Genomic DNA, 19,855 nt, shown 5'->3' with positions numbered 1-19,855 from the left:
AACCGTTTTATCCATTAGTGTTAAGTAGTAAACTTTACGCACTTCGCCCGTATTTGTCAGTAAAGTAATATTAGTCAGAATTAGTAGTGGATTACCACTGACGATTTGGTCATTTTTTCGCCCTTAAGGGGTGGTGTATGAACGTTTGGACAGTATTTATTGTGGGACATCAGCGTACATCAGACATATCAAATTGCATTCTGAAGAATGTCCTTCTGATATCAAATAATTTTGATTTTGTGAAATTCGCAATGTAATACACATTTTATGGCAAATGATAAAAAATTGATATTTTTGATATTTAATAGTACTCGAAGTAAACTTTATAAATCTGATGATTTATACTTAAAGTGTATGTAGGTGGGATAAAGCCGTCGATCAATTGAAAATGTTGACCTTTCGTATTGAAGATATGGATTTTTTTCCCAAAACTCCAACAAAATTTAGGTCTTTTTGAGAAAAAAATCCATATCTAATGAAAGGTCAACATTTTCAATTGATCGTCGGCTTTTCCTCCCAGCTACATACACTTTAAGAATATATCATTAGATTTATAAAATTTACTTCGAGGACTGTTATATATCAAAATGTGAAAAATATCAAATTTTAAAAATTTGTCATAAAATTTGTATTATATCGTGAATTTCAAAAAATGAAAATTATGTGATATCAGAAAGACATTCTTCGTATTCAGAATGCAATTCGATATGTCTGATGTGCTCTCATGTCCCACAAAAATACTGTCGAAACGCTCAAAACGCTCATTCCAGATCCCTTAACTCGGTGAGCCCGATACAGTGCAAATACAAATAATGTAGTTTTACCATTTTTTGCAGTGCCTTTTAATAATACTCCGCGATGTACATACAACATGTTATTTATTATACTGCACGCCCGACTGCACGTTATTATACATCACCTGGCTGACACAAACCTCCCCCACGCCCCACACTAAACCCCTGGCATTGCGAAAAATGAAAAACTTTTTGAAGTCCAAACATTCTGTGTTTGTCGGTACGGTATGTTGCCATCATAACCAAGGAAAAAAACCAAGTAATTGCCAGTATTATAGCAAAAGAAGTCCCATCCACACCCTCAAATTAATGACACTTAACATGCTTAACAAAATCCAGAGCCTCTGAGTCCACCGGTAAAGCCCATTCCCTAATTAAAGTTATTTTACAAAGTTATCATTGAGGATTATGTTTCATATCCATGCATGGTGTCTACTCCTTTTCAATCTTTGAAGTATAACCTCCACGGTCCGTGGACAGAGTAAAAATGTGTACATTTCTTAAAAAGAGCATATCTGTGAGCCGATTGAAATATTTCTTTTCGGTTTATAAAGCTAACGATACAAGGTTATGATTAATATTAGGCCTACATACCAAAATATATTTGATCTACTTTTTTAAAATAGGAGAAATAGAGGGCGCAATGAGGGTTCTTTTTTTTTGGGATACCCTGTATCATGGTCAATCATTTTGTACTAATAATTGAATTTTATAAATATATGAACTCATGATTGCAATGTATACATAAGATCCTGTGTCATATACTGGGGCACCCAAAAAGGTGGTTTTGATACATTTTGATGTGCAACTTGGACTTCAAAACAGTGTCGCTTGAGTATTCCTTCACTTAGAAGATTCAATTAGGTCTTATATTGAGGCTATAAATTTATTCTATATTACTCATGTTTTTATCCTGTTTTAAAATAATTTTTAATTATTTTCTTATGAAAATTTTGTATTTTACACTATTTTGGCCCTGAATTTTGCTAGAAAAGGGCTCCTTGCCCTTTTCTTTTCCTTTGCCCTCCTGATTTTCTCTTTCATTTTTTGTCAGAGGGCACTTTTTTCTTTCATTTTTTTTGTCAGGGGGCACTCTGCCCCTGTCTCTGCTGGCTACGCTACTGGTTTGAGGATTAGGAGGAGGTATTCGTATCGTAAATTTGATCTAAAACCCCCATTAAAAATTTGAATCTATAAAAAATGTCTAAATTACGAAGCCCCCGATGTGACATGAAAGAAAATAAAAAAACTATCTCGGGGTCCGACTTAGTAACTCAGAACCCCGACTTAGTAACTCGGGGTCCGAGATAGTAACTCGGGCCCCGATAACTCGGGGCCCCGACTGTCCGAGATAGTAACTCGGGGCCCCGACTTAGTAACTCGGGGTCCGAGATAGTAACTCGGGCCCCGACTTAGTAACTCGGGGTCCGAGATAGTAACCCCGAATATATATTCGGCCAACGTTTCCCAAAAGTTTTGGACATTTTCCGAAAAATTTAGAGAATTTTGAAAAATAACCAATCAAAATGGGTAATTGATATGGACACATGTTTGCGGCACATTCCCGTATGGTAATTTGTACTGAGTGCACCCCCGGATTGGCAATGGCGGACGCATGCATGTTTCTGATCGTATACTCCTGAAACTTCATTCCGGGACTTCATTCAAATAGGTAGGTTTTGAATCATTTAGCTTTGTCACAAACCTGAGATTCATACGATAAGATAGCATACTTCTTTCAGACTTTAATGATGGATGGGTATTTTATGGGTACTTTTGTTAGATTCTATTTTTAATCAACATTTGAAATAGTCGTTTTCGTTGTGAAAAACAGTAAGAAAATGTCGTTGCATAAATGTAAACTAATGTTCAGATGGAGTAATCAGTATTACGAGCTATCGTGAGATGGGTGAACAGTACAGTGTCTGTCGAGATATGACGCACGAGACATGTTCAATTACAGTATCGGTCCCAGCCAGTTTGTGCCCCAGTCATCATTGTAAAAGGTTATAAAAGGTTGTCAGAAAACGTTTAAATATCGGGTTATACAAAGGGTATATAAAGGGTATAAAACGTTTTCATAACATTCAAAAACATTTTTGATAACCTACTGCAAATATTTTAATTTAAGTGTTGACAAAATATTTGACAAAAAATGTAGTTTACAATAACATTTTGAAAACATTTAAAAAATATTATTGTAGTATGTTTTCACACAAAACGTTTTAAAACGTTTTCATGATCTTTATATAACCCGACATTATAATGTTATTAAAACGTTTTTACCTAAACCAAAAAATAACTTGTTTAAAACGTTTTGAAAACGTTTTTGTGTTTGCTGGGGCTCTTCGTCACTAAACAAACCAAACATTAAGGGGAGTTATAAAACGGAAGCTACCAAACACCGTCGCGGGGATAGATTCATGCACAATCCTTACAGTTCCAACAAATTCACCCTCAGTTCTTTTGATAACTTTTATTCACAAGTATTTTAGTTAAAAATATTATAAGATATGTAGTATATAACCACGACTTTCTGCGGATATTGCCAACCCGTCATAATGAGTTGTTTTGGTAATAGACATGATAGGAACTCTCATATTATATATTGCTATTCTGCTATAGATTTTGCCCGGGACATTTTGCATCACATTCTCCGTGTATTTACAATATACATTGGTGTCCTGATAAATACGCGTCGTATGGAATCTTGTAATCGTCTTGTTAAATGTTTCCAGTTTGATCTTTATTCTCCATGTAAGGATTAATATCCCAAGTCTCGTCATATGATTCTTGTTTGTTAAAACGTGCTCATTATACAAGCATGATTTCAAGAGCAGCTCCATGTTTCATGTTTAGTTTGTCAGCTTGCCACTGTAGCGCTTGAAATCTTAATGCAGGTCGCTCTTCGTGCTGCCATATATTTATCTATATCTGTAACATTTCTAATGGGCTATGCAAGTTGAAATCCACACACCCCCTGTGGAAGACATGACCTTAATCTCCCAGTTGGAGTATACATTTCAAATGGTATCACCCATTCAGGTAAGAAATTCACACCCTGTGTGGAAGATTAAGGGCATGTCTCCCAATGGGTATATGGATATCAACTTGAATAGCTCGATGCGAGGGAAATCACGCGAATTTTTGCCAGTGCCAGTCTTCAAATTGTGTTTGTTTGCGTTAACCTTTTCTTTGTTTGTTAGCTTTTCCTTAATATTCAAGGCGTAAATTCTTGCTTGATACTTCGAGCAAATGTAAAATGTCATTACATAGTGGCATTATTATTGCTGTGTACTGCAAACACTAAATTATAACATTTATTGTTACTATCTCCCGAAGATAGTATAAATTTATTGTGTGATTTATTATTGCTATCTACTGAAGACAGTAATTATGTAACTTGTTATTGCTAAGTACTGAAGACAGTAATTATGTAATTTGTTATAGTACTGAAGACAATAATTTTGCACCTGTCTTGGGAGAACATATAGTGCATAGAAAGGTCAACCCCGGGTTGAATATGAATGAAATAAAATAGAATAAAATAATTATATAATCGTGGTATGATCAAGTAAAATCAGTCTGAAGTCGGTCATATACAATTTTTAGTTTATTGGATTACAACAAGCATTTGCAAAGCTACAATTTGCAGAAAACGCCATTGAAATTGAAAAACCAGTTCAAAATATATGAGCAGTTAAAGAGTTTCCAAAACAATAGCAAACAAAAAGAAATATCTTAAAATCAATATTTCCGACTTCCGACTGATTTTGCTTGATCACATCACAATTTATTATTGCTATCTACTGAAGACAGTAATTATAGCATTCATTATTACCATCTTCTGAAGACAGTAGCTATGTAATTTGTTTTTGCTATCTACTGAAGACAGTATAATTATGCAATTTATTACTAATATCTACTGAAGATAAAATCATGTAACTTTTTTAATTTTTACTCTCTACTGAAAACATAAATTATGTAATTTCATAATTGCTATGTACCGAAGACAGTAATTCTGTAATTTGTTATTGCTGTCTTTTGAAGAGAGTAACTATATATGTAATTTATTACTCAATATACTGAAGAGAGTAATTGTGTAAATTATTATCGCTATCTACTCAAGACAGTAATTATGCAATTTTATGTTACTATCTACTGAAGACCGTAATTATAGAATTTATCTTGCTATCTGCTGAAGATACAAATTATGTAATTTACTATTGCTATCTAATGGAAACAGCAATTATGTAATTTATTATTGATATGTACTGAATACAGTAGTTAAGTCATATTGCTATCTACTCTACTGAAGACAGCAATTATGCAAGTTCTTACTGCTATCTTCTGAAGAGAGTATTTATGCAAGTTTACAGTATGCAATTTTATATTGCTATCGACTGAATTATCAATTATCAAATTGATTATTACTGTGGATTTGGGGTCAGAGATCATTGAGTAATGGGTCATGTTGGGTCAAAGGGATAGTTTGCGGTCACGTTGGGGTCACTATGGCACCAGGGGTCATATGTGATGTGATCAAGCAAAATCAGTCGGAAGTCCGGAATATTGATTTGAATAGTCAACCAAAGGAAATATTTTCTTTTCCTATTGTTTTAGAAACTCTTTAACTGCTCATATCTTTTGAACTGGTTGTTCAATTTCACTGGTTTTTTCAGCAAATAGCTTCGCAAATGCTTGTTATAATCCAATATATTGTATATGACCGACTTTGCTTGATCACACCACATATTATGTGGTCACTTTGAAGACGGGCCAGTTGCAGTTACTTTGTGGAGAGGGTCATCATTTGGGCCACTCTGGCGTAAGGATCACCTTGTGTCAGGGATCTTGGGGATATTTTGCAGTCAGTGGTCATTTGGAGTCATAAAACTATCAACTGTATTATTACTATCTACTGAATACAGTAATTATACAATCTTATATTGCTATCTGCTAAAGACAGTTTATCTTATTATAATTGCTGTCTACTGAAGACAGTAGTTGTTAAGCTATGCTGACGACAAACATGCAAATCATTATTTAATAACAGCAATCACGTATGCAATATAGTAGTGAAGACTGTACTCGTAATTATAAAATTTACCATCAACTGAAGACAGTAAATATGTAACTCCCAAAGAAGTAATTATGCATTGTTTTTATTGAATACAGTAAAAATAATTTATAGATCTGCGGAAAGTAGAGTTAATGTTGTTTATTATTTCTATCTGTTAATGACATTATAATGTAACGTATTGCTACTACCTACTACTATAAACGTCAGTTCTGTCAATTAATATTTTGTATCTACTGAAGACAGCATTTATGTAATTTATATAATATGGGTAATTTTGGGTTAAGGGGGACACTTCGAGGTCACTCTGAGGTAAGGGATCATTTAAGGTCACTTTGGTGTCAGGGATTATTTGTTGTCACTTTGGAGGCAGACCAAGTATGGTCACTTTGTGGAAGAGGTCATTTGGGTCACTCTGGCGTCACTATGTACTGAAGACAGTAACTATTACAATTTTATGTCGCTATCTATCGAAAACAGTAATTATTTTATTTAATATTACTATCTGCTGAAGACAGTCGTTACAAAATATACTATCTACGGAAGACAGCGATTATGTAATTAGTTATTGCTATCTAATGTAGAGAGCAACGTGAACTCTCACTTTTACTATCTACTGAAGACAGTATTTATTGAATTTTTATTACTATCTACTGAAGACATTAATTATCAAATTTAGTATTGGTATCTACTGAAGACAGTAATTATCAAATTTAGTATTGGTATCTACCGAAGATGGTAGTTACACAATTAACTATTGCTATCTACTGAAGACAAGTGTGTAATTTATTATTGCTATTCGTTCGTTCGTTCGTTCATTCATTCATTCATTCATTCATTCACTCATTCATTCACTCATTCATTCATTCATTCATTCATTCATTCATTCATATTTATTCAGCAAGATGCTGTGTTATATGGAAGTTACATTACAACAAAAATTGCACAAGATTCACATCAACAAATTTACAATATAATGAATGTATTTAAGACAAAAACATTAAAATGATTGAAAATGATTGCACATAAATCTCCTCAAACCCGTTTCGTCCCCAACTCAACCCTTTGTTATCACACACAAAATCTCCTAAAAACTATATTATGTCTTTTTAATTTATCTATCTACTGAAGACAGTAATTATGCAATTTTAAATTACTGTCTACTGAAGATAGTACTTATGCAATATATTATTGCTATCTATACTGAATCATTTGGGATCTGAATTCATACGATCAGGGGGCAGGGGACACCACTCGTTTTTATTGGTTAAACATATTGAATATAGCAACGATTCTCTAAGGATTTGTATTGACCAAGTTTCTTAGAAGGAAGAAACGTAACCAGCACGTATTTAAGATTATTAACGATTAAGATTATAAATATCGTGACAACAAGAATATAGGTCGTTCAGATTCATCTCGCCAAAACAGTTGCAAATCTGATTCAAGTGATATTACATTTACACCAGTTCTGAGCGAACTTTTTTTATTCATGCTTTTAGGAGATAGCCCTTCACTGGTCCATCGACAATGCCTTCCTATAAGCTTATCTACTTCAATGGCAGAGGAAGAGGAGAGAATGCCAGAATGATGTTTGCTGCGGCAGGTGTGCCTTATGAAGATAACCGTATCGAATTTAAAGATTGGCCCCAGATGAAAGCCAGTAAGTTTGTGAAAATATTAAATAAGAAGGTTTGATATCATGTTTATTATTCTGAGTGGCTCTTTGATTATCTGAAAATGTTGTCAATTATGTTTTCTCTTTTGCTTTGTTCACTTATATTTCATTACCAAATAGAAAGTCCATTAACGTTTTCACTTTTTCTTTTTTACAAAATATATATATATACACTTTGACGCATAAAATGTTTAAAAACGATAAATTTATAAAAAATCCCCTGCATTTTGTAATTCAACCAAATTAGTTTACTACGACGGGAAAAGGTGTCGAAATTGTACCTATACTTGTCCTGCAAAATAAAACCCTCGTTGGCTCTAAAGGGAGCTGTGTTTTCCAAAATGTTTCTAAATAACAAAATTTGACATTTTACACTATTTTGGCCCATGATCGAAGTGAACTTTGGTGGGAAACAGACTCTGTCCCATTTTCTTTTCCTTTCCCAGAAAAGAAATAAACAATAGTGCGAACGTCCCCACTGTGTACATGTAGGTTGACCATTTTGACGAAGCCTTTGAATAAGTCGTTTTTCGTGATTTTTTTCAGGCACACCACTGGGTTATCTGCCTATACTGGAAATAGATGGACAACAAAAACTGGTCGAATCTAAAGCTATCAACCGATACATAGCTCGTGAGTTTGGGTTTTATGGAAAGGACAATATGGAATCGACAAGGATTGACGTTGTGACAGAAGTGATCGACGATATCTGGATTCAACTTGGAGACGCAATCTATGAAATAGAAGATGAAGCAAAAAGGGTCAGTTGACGTTTTGTTGTAATGTATGGGTTGTACACACAGACATATGGGTGTGTGGAGGGTGGGGTGCGCTGGGGGGGTCTGCTGGCTAGAATCACGTGTGAAGACGTCAACATTTTGCAGTACAAAGAGAAATCATTCCACATTATGTAGAAGGGCGCAGAGTCGTCACTAGACCAATTTTTCAGGAGAAATGTACTATGTAGAGAAACAATCTTATTAGAAATGTCGAGCGTGAAGCGCAAGCTCAATGAGTGGGGTCTAGGAGCCCGCCTCATAGTCATATAGGTCCAGGGGCTACCTTTGTTCCACTTAAAGCCATATTATAACATTTTCAAACAAAATAGATTAGCATTTCTTTGCCATAAAATGTTAGCTTTTACTGTCAGATATATCCCCTTTTATTTTTGAGCCGAACAACTACGGCAAAGCAAAGAAAATTGGAATTTACTACCAGCGCACATGTCGCCAATACGTACCACTCCTTCGGTCATATTGTGGTACGACCCTTTGTTGTGTATATCACCGTCCCGCACGCCGTGTACGTACTGTGTGTTATGAACATCGTTTATGCATCGTTTACTCCTTCGGTCATATTGTGGTACGACCCTTTGTTGTGTATATCACCGTCCCGCACGCCGTGTACGTACTGTGTGTTATGAACATCGTTTATTCCATCGTAATAATAAAGCGCCGGTTCCGGCGTTTTATTCAAAATCTCGGATTTTGACAAAACTACATACATACATACATACATGAGAGCTTTTGTTACACGCCATTTCAAAAGATCACAGCGTGAAAAACCAAAAACATATGCAAAATATATACAAGAAACAATGAAGCAAGCAAAATTATGTTTGCGGAAACAGGTGAGTTTTGAGGCCTTTTTTAAAGGCAGAGACTGTTTCAGCACTTCGCACATGCAGATGACGGCAAATTGTTCCAGATCAGAGGTGCATTGTAGGTCAATGCCATGTCGGCAGCGGATTTAAAAGTCCAACTGCGTATGATCGGCACATTCAAACGAGTGCGATCTGAGGCGGATCTAAGGCCCTCGCGAGGATTCATAAGTTCCATACATGATGACAGGTATTCTGGTCCAATGCCGGCAAGGCATTTAAAAACATACAGCATGGCTTTGAATGTTCAGTATTCTATCCTCTACAGACAACCAGTGGAGCTGATGTAAAAGCGGCGATACATGGTCCCTTTTCTTCGCACAAAAGATGATTTTTGCAGCCCAGTTTTGGAGGGTCTGAAGGCGAGCGATATCAGTAGTGTTGGCACCCATGAGGAGAACATTGCCATAATCAAGCCTGGATAAGATAAGTGAGCGGATAATGTCATTACTAGTATCAAAGTCCAAGAATCGTCTAATGCGAGAGATATTGCGAAGGTGGAATGAAACACTGCGTGTGAGTGAAGAAATTTGGTTACGCATGGTCATGCAGTTATCGAAGATAACTCCAAGATTTCGGACTGTTTCCGATGGTTCAATGGCCTCACTTCCAATTTGGAGTGTGATAGCAGGCATCTGGTTCTTAACATGAGATGAAGCGGCGATGAAGAATTCAGTCTTCTCACGATTGAGTTGAAGCATATTGCACGTCATCCATGATTGAATGTCACTATAAAACTACAGCACCTAGAGTCTTGATTTTTGCAGGGTATATTGATTTAATAAAGTACAATTTAATCGTGTAAAAAAAAGAATTTTAAAAATTCAGTGAGGGCGTCTTCCTCAGCAAATGTTATAATATGGCTTTAATTTCACAAAAACAGTATTATACATCTTTGAACAAGTTCATTAGGAATGTTGATATCACTGACTGCTTGCTTTTATAGGCAACAGGAAGCACCGTAGAGGGCGTGATGAGTTGGTCAAAGATGTTGTTGAGCGAGTAGGCCCCCTTTGTCTTGCCACGGTTGCCTACTTTAGCTACTCAGGTGATATTTACCGCCAACGGTTCGGTATGGCGATGGGTAGCCCTCTCAGCCCCCTTGCTTGTAATGTATTTATGGAGTGGCTAGAAAAGAAAGCTATTTCCACAGCCCCGGTAGCCTGCCGCCCGCGTCTCTGGAAAAGATACGTAGATGACGTGTTGGAAATAGTACGCAAAGGAGAAGTAGACAACCTCACAGAACACTTAGATTCCATCGACCCTACCAACAGTGTCAAGTTCACCTATGAGCAAGAACAAGAAGGTTCGATTCCCTTCCTCGACACCTTAATTACTAGAAAGCCGGATGGATCAGTGAAACTCTGTATCTACCGCAAGAAAACGCACACTGACCAATATCTTCAGTTCTCCTCCCACCACCCCTTACATCAAAAGCTGGGTGTTGTTAGAACGCTGCTAGACAGGAGTGACGCGTTGGTTACCGAGGAAACGGACAGACAAAAAGAGGAGGGTAACATCCGCGAAGCGTTGACCACGTGCGGTTACCCGGATTGGTCAATCAATAAAGTCAAAAAAGACAGATCTACTCCTAAGACAAAACTTTCCTCAAAACGAAAAGATGACAGTGAAAAAACCAAAGGCATGGTTGTGGTCCCCTATATAGAGGGCGTATCCGAGCGTGTGTCCAGGGTGTTTAAAAAACACGGATTTTCCACAGCCATGAAGCCGCATCGTACCATCCGCAATATGCTCGTCCATCCAAAGGATAAACTTCTCCCTCAACAGAAAGCGGAAGCCATTTATGAAATACCCTGCGGTGACTGCCCAAGTTCCTACATTCCTACATTTGGTATCCGACTCAAAGAACACCAGAAAGAGGTGGAGAAATTTGAATCAAAACCATTTACTCGAGCAAAACGCCAATCATCTGTCACGGACATTCACAAATCCGCCATCACTGATCATGTGGCCTCCACAAATCACTCTATCAATTGGGAGGACTCAAAAGTGATTGATCGTGAAGCCGACAAGACCACCAGGTGGCTGAAAGAAGCCATCTGGATCCGCCGAAAAGGACAAGACACTCTAAACAAGGACGAGGGGGCCTACTCGCTCAACAACATCTTTGACCAACTCATCACGCCCTCTACGGTGCTTCCTGTTGCCTATAAAAGCAAGCAGTCAGATGTGATGAGTTGCCAGTCTGATGAAGCCACTAGTGTAGTGGTGAAACGTCACTAAAACGTGAGTAAACCAACTTCGTTTTTACTTGGAATTGTTCAAAATGAACAAAATTCACAGTATTATACATGTAGGTTGAAAAGTATATAGTTGAGTTACACTGTTTTTCAAAGGAGACGCATATATCAAAGGATTTCTTTTCTGCAAACATAAAACTTAGACCGATGTGTAAGTATTTCTCGCGATAAAACTACTGAGCGGCACATCACCATTTTGGGTTTGAGCCACTAGCCAGGAGTTATTTACAGACTCTGAGGTGGTGGGCTAGTGGCTCAAACCCAAAATGGTGATGTGCCGCTCAAATTCTCGCTATTCACAATAAGGGCGCCGCCAGCGGTTTGCGATGTAATCGTGATGTATCATGGGAAAAGGTCGACATCCAAGTCCGCGCAATACGAATATTACCATGCTATTACATAGGAACACGTGATAATATTTTTAGTTTGTCAAAATAAAGGTGTTACACGCGAATCGATACTCAATAATACTTAATAATGTGATTTGAAATGTGCACAATTAATTTTTTCTCTATCGATTTGCGTGTAATATCGTTATATTGACAAATTAAACAAGTATTCCTGAAAAAAATTGGTGTCAGTTCCAATTTACAATGTAACTATTATTTTAATGTAATGATAAAGAGAAGTTTTGCACTGCAGCACTGACAAGAACATTTAGTGGTAGTTCATTTTATCATTAAATAGGCCTAATTATACACTTGGCGCAACGTCAGCCTTCTATTCTTCGAATTTTTTCACAGGAGGAAGATGGCGAATTTCATCATTCGATATCAGCAAAGTATCAGGCCCTTGCAACTCCTATACCAGCGCAATACAAAAGATTTTTGTTTAATTAACACTGGACATGCTGGATGTTTTTATAAAAATATTGTATGTGATGAAGGGGGCTGGTGGTTTATTTGTGTAAAGGTCAAAATAGGATTCGGATAGGGTCAGGACTCTGTTTTGTCATCTGCCTTCTGTGGGTCTTTGAACCTGCTCATTGTCTGGTGTGTTTTTTTTTTGGTTTTTTTGTAATTTTGATTTTGAAATGGATTCTTCATCTTTGGTTCGAGTTGTATTTTTTCCTGAATGTATTTTAATGCTTTCTCTCCCCCACCAGCTCTAAGTAGGCCTACTGATAAAATACAAAAAACTGAAAAAGAAAGAAAGAAAAAAAAAAGATGTGGACACCGTCAGTTCCCCCCGTGTATTATCAGAAAAATGCTGCTGCCACCAGATATAGGCTAAGTAAAACAGCGTATTACTATCAAGACATATGTCGATATTATCAAGACAGAGATAAGTGTCTGACGTCATCTGTCAAAGTGGTTGATGATGACTTGCAAAACTCGGCGGTAAACCGGGCCATGATTTTAAGCTTATTGTTAATTTTGCACCTTCAAACATACAAACCATCTCAAAAGTTAGGTCTTTATAGTAGGAAACCTTTTTGGGCGAAGGCACCATGTCAACAATGCCTAGAAAAGTTGCTTTTTGCCTTGTAAAAAGTACGTAATTTTTCGGCACTTCCTGGTCAGCATGGAAGCAGATCGATTCGGCCAAATCAATTCGTCCACAGTTGACTTGGCCATATGCCAATTCATGCATTTGGTCCCAAGCTAAGTCAGCCACAAACCAATTCGATATTGACCAAAAGGGGTAAACGATTTAATATGTTAATGAATATATGTGACCGTCCATCTCGAAACAGCTGTAAAGTCGGCTCGCGGTCAATTTTGTTTTATTTCGTGTTTAGAAAATATATCATAAGCTTTAAAATGAAAAATCATTTGACTCCAAACGATATCCAGAAGTAAAAAAAAAGAGGGTTAAGTGCACAACGTACAAAAAAGTGACTATATCTCATTAACCGATGATCCTACAGATATGCGACCACTGACCTTTTTTTCCCTTATGACCAGAGGAAAAATTCGACACGACTCGAGGATATTTGGTTAAAAAGATAGAGGGTTAAGTGCACAAAATTAAAAAAAGTGACTAGGCCTATATCTCATTAACCAATGATCCTACAGATATGCGACCACTGACTTTTTTGTTCCTTATGACCAAGGGAAAAGTTTGACATATCTCACGACTCTGTAGGAAATGATGTACATCATCATCATCATCATCATACATCATCATTTTATTTTCATTCAAATCAACATACAAAATATAAAAGACACAACATTTGAATGAGGAGATGCTCAAAAGGCCCAAAGGCATGAAGCGAGCACCCCCCGTACACTGCCTTAAGTTGCAACATACAATTACACAAAGTTAACAAATAAAAGAAAAAAGAAAGAGGAGAAGAACATGCAAAGAAAGACTCCAATATAAATATTTATAACATTTCATATAGATATTTCACAGTCCACACAAGAAATTGATAGTTGGAGTGGAGAAGGGGGGATGGGTGAGGTCATTAAATAATCCCTAAATATTAGATGTAATTTTTTATTAGACTTTTCTTTATTTGTAACTTAAACTGGTTTACTGATTTTGCCATCTTTATATATTTATCAGTAATATTCCATTTCCTAGGACCGGAAGCCCGTGTTGTGAGGGCCACAAACTGCGGCTACGTACAGATACGCCGCTGACATGTTTTGTTCTTTATGACCAGAGGAAAAGTTCGACATCGCACGACTCTTTAGGATATTTGGTTTAAAAGATAGAGGGTTATTGCACAAAGTACAACGAATTGGTTTGTGACCGAATGCAAGACATCAATTCATCTAAATATACAGATTTGGTGTAAAAACAACGGTTATGGAGAAAATCACGAAATAGTTAAATTTGGCCAACTTTTTTTGTACATCAATATACAGGGTTCGAATTGGCATGTGGGCGATTTGGTTTGGGGCTGAATTGACGAATAGTATCAATATCGATATTGATATTTTTACAGAGCACGTGATATTTCGATATGATGATTCGAATTGTCACGTGATCGTCAAACCTGTACTAAAGGTGTCAGTTCTGCAGGAACTGACACAAAAATATTGTCACGTGTTCCTATGTAATAGCATGGTAATATTCGTATTGCGCGGACTTGGATGTCGACCTTTTCCCATGATACATCACGATTACATCGCAAACCGCTGGCGGCGCCCTTATTGTGAATAGCGAGAATTTGAGCGGCACATCACCATTTTGGGTTTGAGCCACTAGCCATGAGTTATTTACAGACTCTGAGGTGGTGGGGTAGCTTTAAAAGACATGGATCCGTACCTGCGGAGTGGGTTGTTGGATGAGTGTTAGTAATTAGATTACAGGATTGTCTTTTTGTTTTAAACCTATATTATTATTAGTGTTATTATTATTACTTTTATTATTATTATTGTTGTTGTTGTTGTAATTATTATTATTAGTGTTAGGCCTGTTATTATTATTATTATTATTATTATTAGTGTTAGGCCTGTTATTATTATTATTATTATTATTATTATTATTATTATTATTATTATGTTTTCAGGATGTGGAATTCAAGAGGATTTTTACAGAGCTCGCTCCTAAGAAATTGGAATTCTTGGAAAGATTTCTCAGTGAAAATGAAGGAGGCAATTCATACTTTGTGGGTAAAAGTGTAAGTATGAACTGAACCTGTATAGGTGTGGAAATGGACGCCAGATAAATTATCTTCGTTTCGTAAAAGATCAGAACTCGTCTTCCATTGGCTTTGCTTAGACCAAGCATTTCAACTTGACTTAAGGTGGCTGTGTACTCTCAGACATGCATTTAGTAAAAGTGCAATAACTTTGTAATTATTCGCGCAAAACATATAAAAGTATACATTTTTATGAAGGCAAGACATCAATAAATCTTAATATAAATACAGATTTGGGGTAAAAACAACAATTTTGAAGAAAATCACAAAAAAGTGAGTTTTTGGCAATATTTGTTAGGTACATCATAACAAAAAAACACTCTTTCCAAAATATTTTATTTTGTTTTTAGCTCAATCTTGAGGCTCCATTCCAAAAACGGTTTTTTATTTTTTGATATTGGCCTTATTTTTTGAGATATTGACCATATAAGGCATCAAAATGAACTTTTTAAAATTCAAAAACGCCTATTTGCACAAAATGATGCCCAAAATCGGAAATAGACCAAAATATAAAAAAATGAGAAAACCGTTTCTTGAGTCGATAATGCTTTTTACGATGATCATATTTGCTTACCTATAGATGCTGTATTTATTGAGTTATCGTGTACCTAAATCGTCATTTTACCGAGAAAATGAACATTGAAATAATGGCCGTTGAAGTTTAAAGTGGTCACATTTTGCACTTTCATCGAATCTCACAGCAGAATGCGACAGTTTTCGTTTTGTAACTTATATTACGTGAACATCGGGTAAATCCACAGCCCCTTGAGAAGTTTGAGCGAAATCCATTCATAACTTGATATTTAAATCGGGGAAAGAACTTGAAAAACCCACATTTTATCAGCTAAAACGGAGCCATTTGACCACTAGGTTTTTGTGAAATCAGTGCTTCCGTGGTGTTTCCATAAGATGCGCCGCGCATGCAGATAAGCGTCGCGTATGCGTCGCGTATTTGTGCGTTAACAAATTGCGCGATACGCAACGCGATGAGTTGTTGCTCGCGTGTATCTTGCTGGTACAACAAAGATTTTCTTTCCTTTTCAATTTCAAACACGAGTGGAATAGTGAAATAAAATCCTTAAAATATTGCAGTTGAGTTTACAAATCTGGATTTTCATTCCTTGTATTTATAAAAAACATAACAAGGTACAAACATATCATAAAAACTAAATTTTGAGAAAGAAACAATGGCTAGAGTACACAGCCGCGTTAAAGGAGGATTTCATGATCCTAGCATCCACTTTTTATGACATTTTTCAGTAGATATCCACGAAAAAGCTTATTCCAAACATTTCAGTTGATTCCGATTTTGCGTTTGCGATTTATGCATGATTTTGTGTATTACACTGCCAGCTCCATAGGCCACTGTTCGTCATTTCGTCAGATGGTAAACCAGAACGAAATTAAAATTTGACGATATTTTTGCTAAACGAATTAATCTGCAAGAAATTTTTTTGTACATAAACATTATGTAGCAAGAGGTTTCCAGTGGTATAAAAATTTCAACTTTTTTTAGAGAAACGTGGGGGCATGAGGGTGTTGATCACGAAATGCCCTTTTAACAGGATTGGTGCATATTCTGCGTTATCGTTTCCGAAACTTTCCTATAATGGCTGTGAGGTCTTATAATCATATTCCATCGTCAGCAATAGACGTTGCTTGAAACACATTATAATCATGATATTTTTAATACCGGTACTCAAAATATCTGCTATTGAAAAAGCCTATACTTTTTTTTAAAATTCAAGTTCCATCTTCTGAAACAATCTTTAGATTCAACGTACTACACACCATAAAAATATTACAGAATGTTATCCTTTCAACTGGACACTAGTATCATATTATTGGTAAATTTAGTTCAAGTTCAATAATTTACTCACATTTTAGATGTTTCATCTTCCGATGGGAAGATGTAGACTTCATCATGTTCATCAGTAATGCGCCGAAACAAGCCTGAACCAGCAACACTCCAACTCTCATCTCCAGAGTTTTCACTTCTGTAGTAGCAGGTCGTATACATGATTTTGTGAATGTGTTTCTTCATCGCTGTTGATAACGTTGTCCCCCTCCTATCCCCGTTTTCTGGTCCACATTCCTTCCCTGATCCATCTGGTTTGCTTGCAAGAGTCTTTGTCGATAACTTTGGCCCCTCCCAATAATATGGTTTTGCTGTGACGTATGGTCTGTGATGGCCGACTTGTTTCTTTCGTCGACTGACTCCTTTCATACAGCGCGAGTGAATTTTCTTCCCTGTTAACTTTTCGCATTCATGTTGTTTCAATTTTACGCATGCAAGATTTAGAGGGCGGCTAGACTATTCGCTGTCGTAGTACACGTTACAATATGGCCGTTGCCAGGTCAACTGGATCACGCTTTCTTTGTTACGGACCACTGATCAAAATGATCACAACACAAAGCCTATATGGCATATCAAAATTCGGAACAGGTGTATGAGGCCAGGCTTGGAGCAGTAACCAATGGTTACTAACGTGCACTACGATAGCGAATATATATAATACATTAAAACATTAAAAACACTTTCAAGTTTCAATACAAAAGTATGCAAATATAACATATTAATGAGCTTTTCCATTCATTTTAGCTCATTAACTTTATTGAATATCGATAAAACAGTAAGAAAATAATTATATATTGGTGCATTTGAAAACCATATGTCTGATTTGCTTTAAACAAAAGGCATATCAATCAGTGTACTTTGGTCTACTCAATTAATCTGTTAAAATATGCATATAGAGCACCTACAAATTGCCTCAAATGCCACCTTAAACAGTTGGCAATTTTTTAACAATGAATTGAAGAAAATTAGCGGTCACCTGGTTTCTTTATGCTTTTTTCTCTCGCCATTTTACAGATCACCTTCGCTGATATTGATTTTATGCATACAATGGACTACTACCTTCTCCCAGGAAAGAACGACAATGGCTTGGATAAGTACCCTAAACTGAAGGCACTACTTCAACGGGCTTCTGCTCATGAGAAGATTGCAGCTTGGGTGTCTGAACGACCTGTAACACCATGGTAGAAAAACATTATTACAGTAAACTAAACTTGTCCATTGCCCCTAAATGCCCATCCAAATTAGTTTGCCCACAAAAGATTGGGCACCATAATGATCAATGATCATAAAAGCAGTACATGTTCCATCATACATTCGACTGCAATGCAGGCGACTACAAAGTTTCTCCTGAAGTACCACGACCCATTATAGCTAGTGAGGCAATAGCATCTGGTTGTAAAATCGTTGTTTCCCGTCCTTTGACGCCTTGGTCTCCTTTGTGATGGAACCATAAAGAGCATATCTTCTACATGGCTCCTCCTCTGGCATCCTCATTCATCAGGATGATGTGTCCGTCCGAAGAAGCGAAGTTGAAGCTGCCTTACAAGTCATTGGCGGTCACTGTCTTTCGCCGTTTTTGTGAGGCTTTCGCGGATGATAGTAAATGGTTCTGATATGTAGGGTGTGTAAATGTTCTATTTAATGTGATTGGTGATGTGAGATTATCATTTAGAAATACAATGTTTTAATTTAATGTTAAAGTACTCATGTAGCAGATGAACAAATCTATTAATCACATTTACTTTTAATGATATACGTAAGCCTATTATACATACGTAAAATACCGTGGCTTGAAATGGTAATTTGATCATGATCAAAGCAAGTTATATTACCATCATACCATCTTCAGAGACAACCCTATTCTTCGCATCGCAAAACTCTTTTTCCGAAATAATATAGACCGCGACCGTAAAGTATATTATGAAGACTCCTTGTAGACGAAAGACCAGGCAGTTATGCCGCATAAATATGCTCAAAAAGTATGTTGAAAGAAGTGACAGTGACTTTTCAAAACCTGTGTGTACAGTAAAACATGCCGATAATGTAGACAAACATACCGATGTAGTCAAACTCACCAATGTAGACAAAAGTAAAGATGACAATTCTGATGTCACCTTTCACCAGTATAATGAGCTGGAGCACAAAGAGTATAATGTAAAATTCTAAGAATTGATGATTGCAGAGACAAACTTGGGAATGCAAAATTTGTCAGCAAATTTGATCTTTTGAAAGTGGCAGGTTCCACCCCGGGTTCCACTCACAGACCGTGCCAAAGAGATCTCTGCTTTTTGGTCTTTACCAGTACAGATGCAATGCCATTCGGTTGAAAAATGCGCCTGCAACTTTCTAAAGAATGGTAAGTTGTGGCAGACATAGAGCTAGGATGTGAAGCTTAATTTGGATGATTTGATTGTTTATAGTCAAACTTGGGAACGACACTTTGAACAACTCCATCAATTGTTTAAGAAGCTATATGAAGTACAATGGACAGTCAATCTGGTAAATTTAAAAAGTGAGTTTTGCCATGCCACAGTCACATACTTAGGATATGTTGTAGATCATGATCAGGTGAAACCTATCAAAGCCAAAGTTGAAGCAATGGAGCAATACCCCACGCCTGTATTAAAAGAATGCACTCATGAGATTTCTAGGTATGGTTGGTTATTACAAAAAGATCTGTCCAAACTTTTCAGAGATAGCAAGTCCTTTGACTGATTTGTTGAGGGAGAATGCAAAATTCATTTGGTCCGAGCAGTGTAAGAATGCTTTTCACAAAGTCAAATCAATACTCTTGAGTTCACCAGTACTCACTGCGCCTGATTTTCAGAATCACTTCAAATTGACGTTTGTTTGGTACCGTACTCATGCGCCGCATAAAATCATGAGTTTACGAATCAAACTTATTTATTCGCCAAAACGCCAATGTGAT

At 36.6% G+C, this 19,855-nt stretch overlaps 1 protein-coding gene across 1 annotated transcript; it reads left to right on the top strand.

Annotated features, from left to right (window-relative positions):
* Positions 1-2,385: 2,385 nt before the first annotated feature.
* On the top strand, positions 2,386-19,568 carry LOC140158720 (S-crystallin SL11-like). Its single transcript, XM_072181913.1, has 5 exons — positions 2,386-2,466; positions 7,377-7,537; positions 8,099-8,313; positions 14,937-15,047; positions 17,941-19,568. The coding sequence occupies exons 2-5, from the start codon at positions 7,405-7,407 to the stop codon at positions 18,109-18,111; spliced, it is 630 nt and encodes a 209-aa protein (XP_072038014.1). The 5' UTR covers positions 2,386-2,466; positions 7,377-7,404; the 3' UTR covers positions 18,112-19,568.
* The last annotated feature ends 287 nt before the right edge of the window (positions 19,569-19,855 follow it).

The sequence above is a fragment of the Amphiura filiformis genome, chromosome 8, assembly GCF_039555335.1.
Source record: "Amphiura filiformis chromosome 8, Afil_fr2py, whole genome shotgun sequence".
In the NCBI taxonomy this organism is placed as follows: domain Eukaryota; kingdom Metazoa; phylum Echinodermata; class Ophiuroidea; order Amphilepidida; family Amphiuridae; genus Amphiura; species Amphiura filiformis.
Note: the sequence above shows the minus strand (reverse complement) of the source record. Positions and strands in the feature narration are given on the sequence as shown.

Coding starts and splice junctions, on each gene's coding strand:
- LOC140158720 (XM_072181913.1), top strand. CDS start 7,405: ATGCCTTCCTATAAGCTTATCTACTTCAATGGCAGAGGAAGAGGAGAG. Junction 7,538..8,098: donor TTGGCCCCAGATGAAAGCCA/GTAAGTTTGTGA, acceptor GATTTTTTTCAG/GCACACCACTGGGTTATCTG. Junction 8,314..14,936: donor TAGAAGATGAAGCAAAAAGG/GTCAGTTGACGT, acceptor TTATGTTTTCAG/GATGTGGAATTCAAGAGGAT.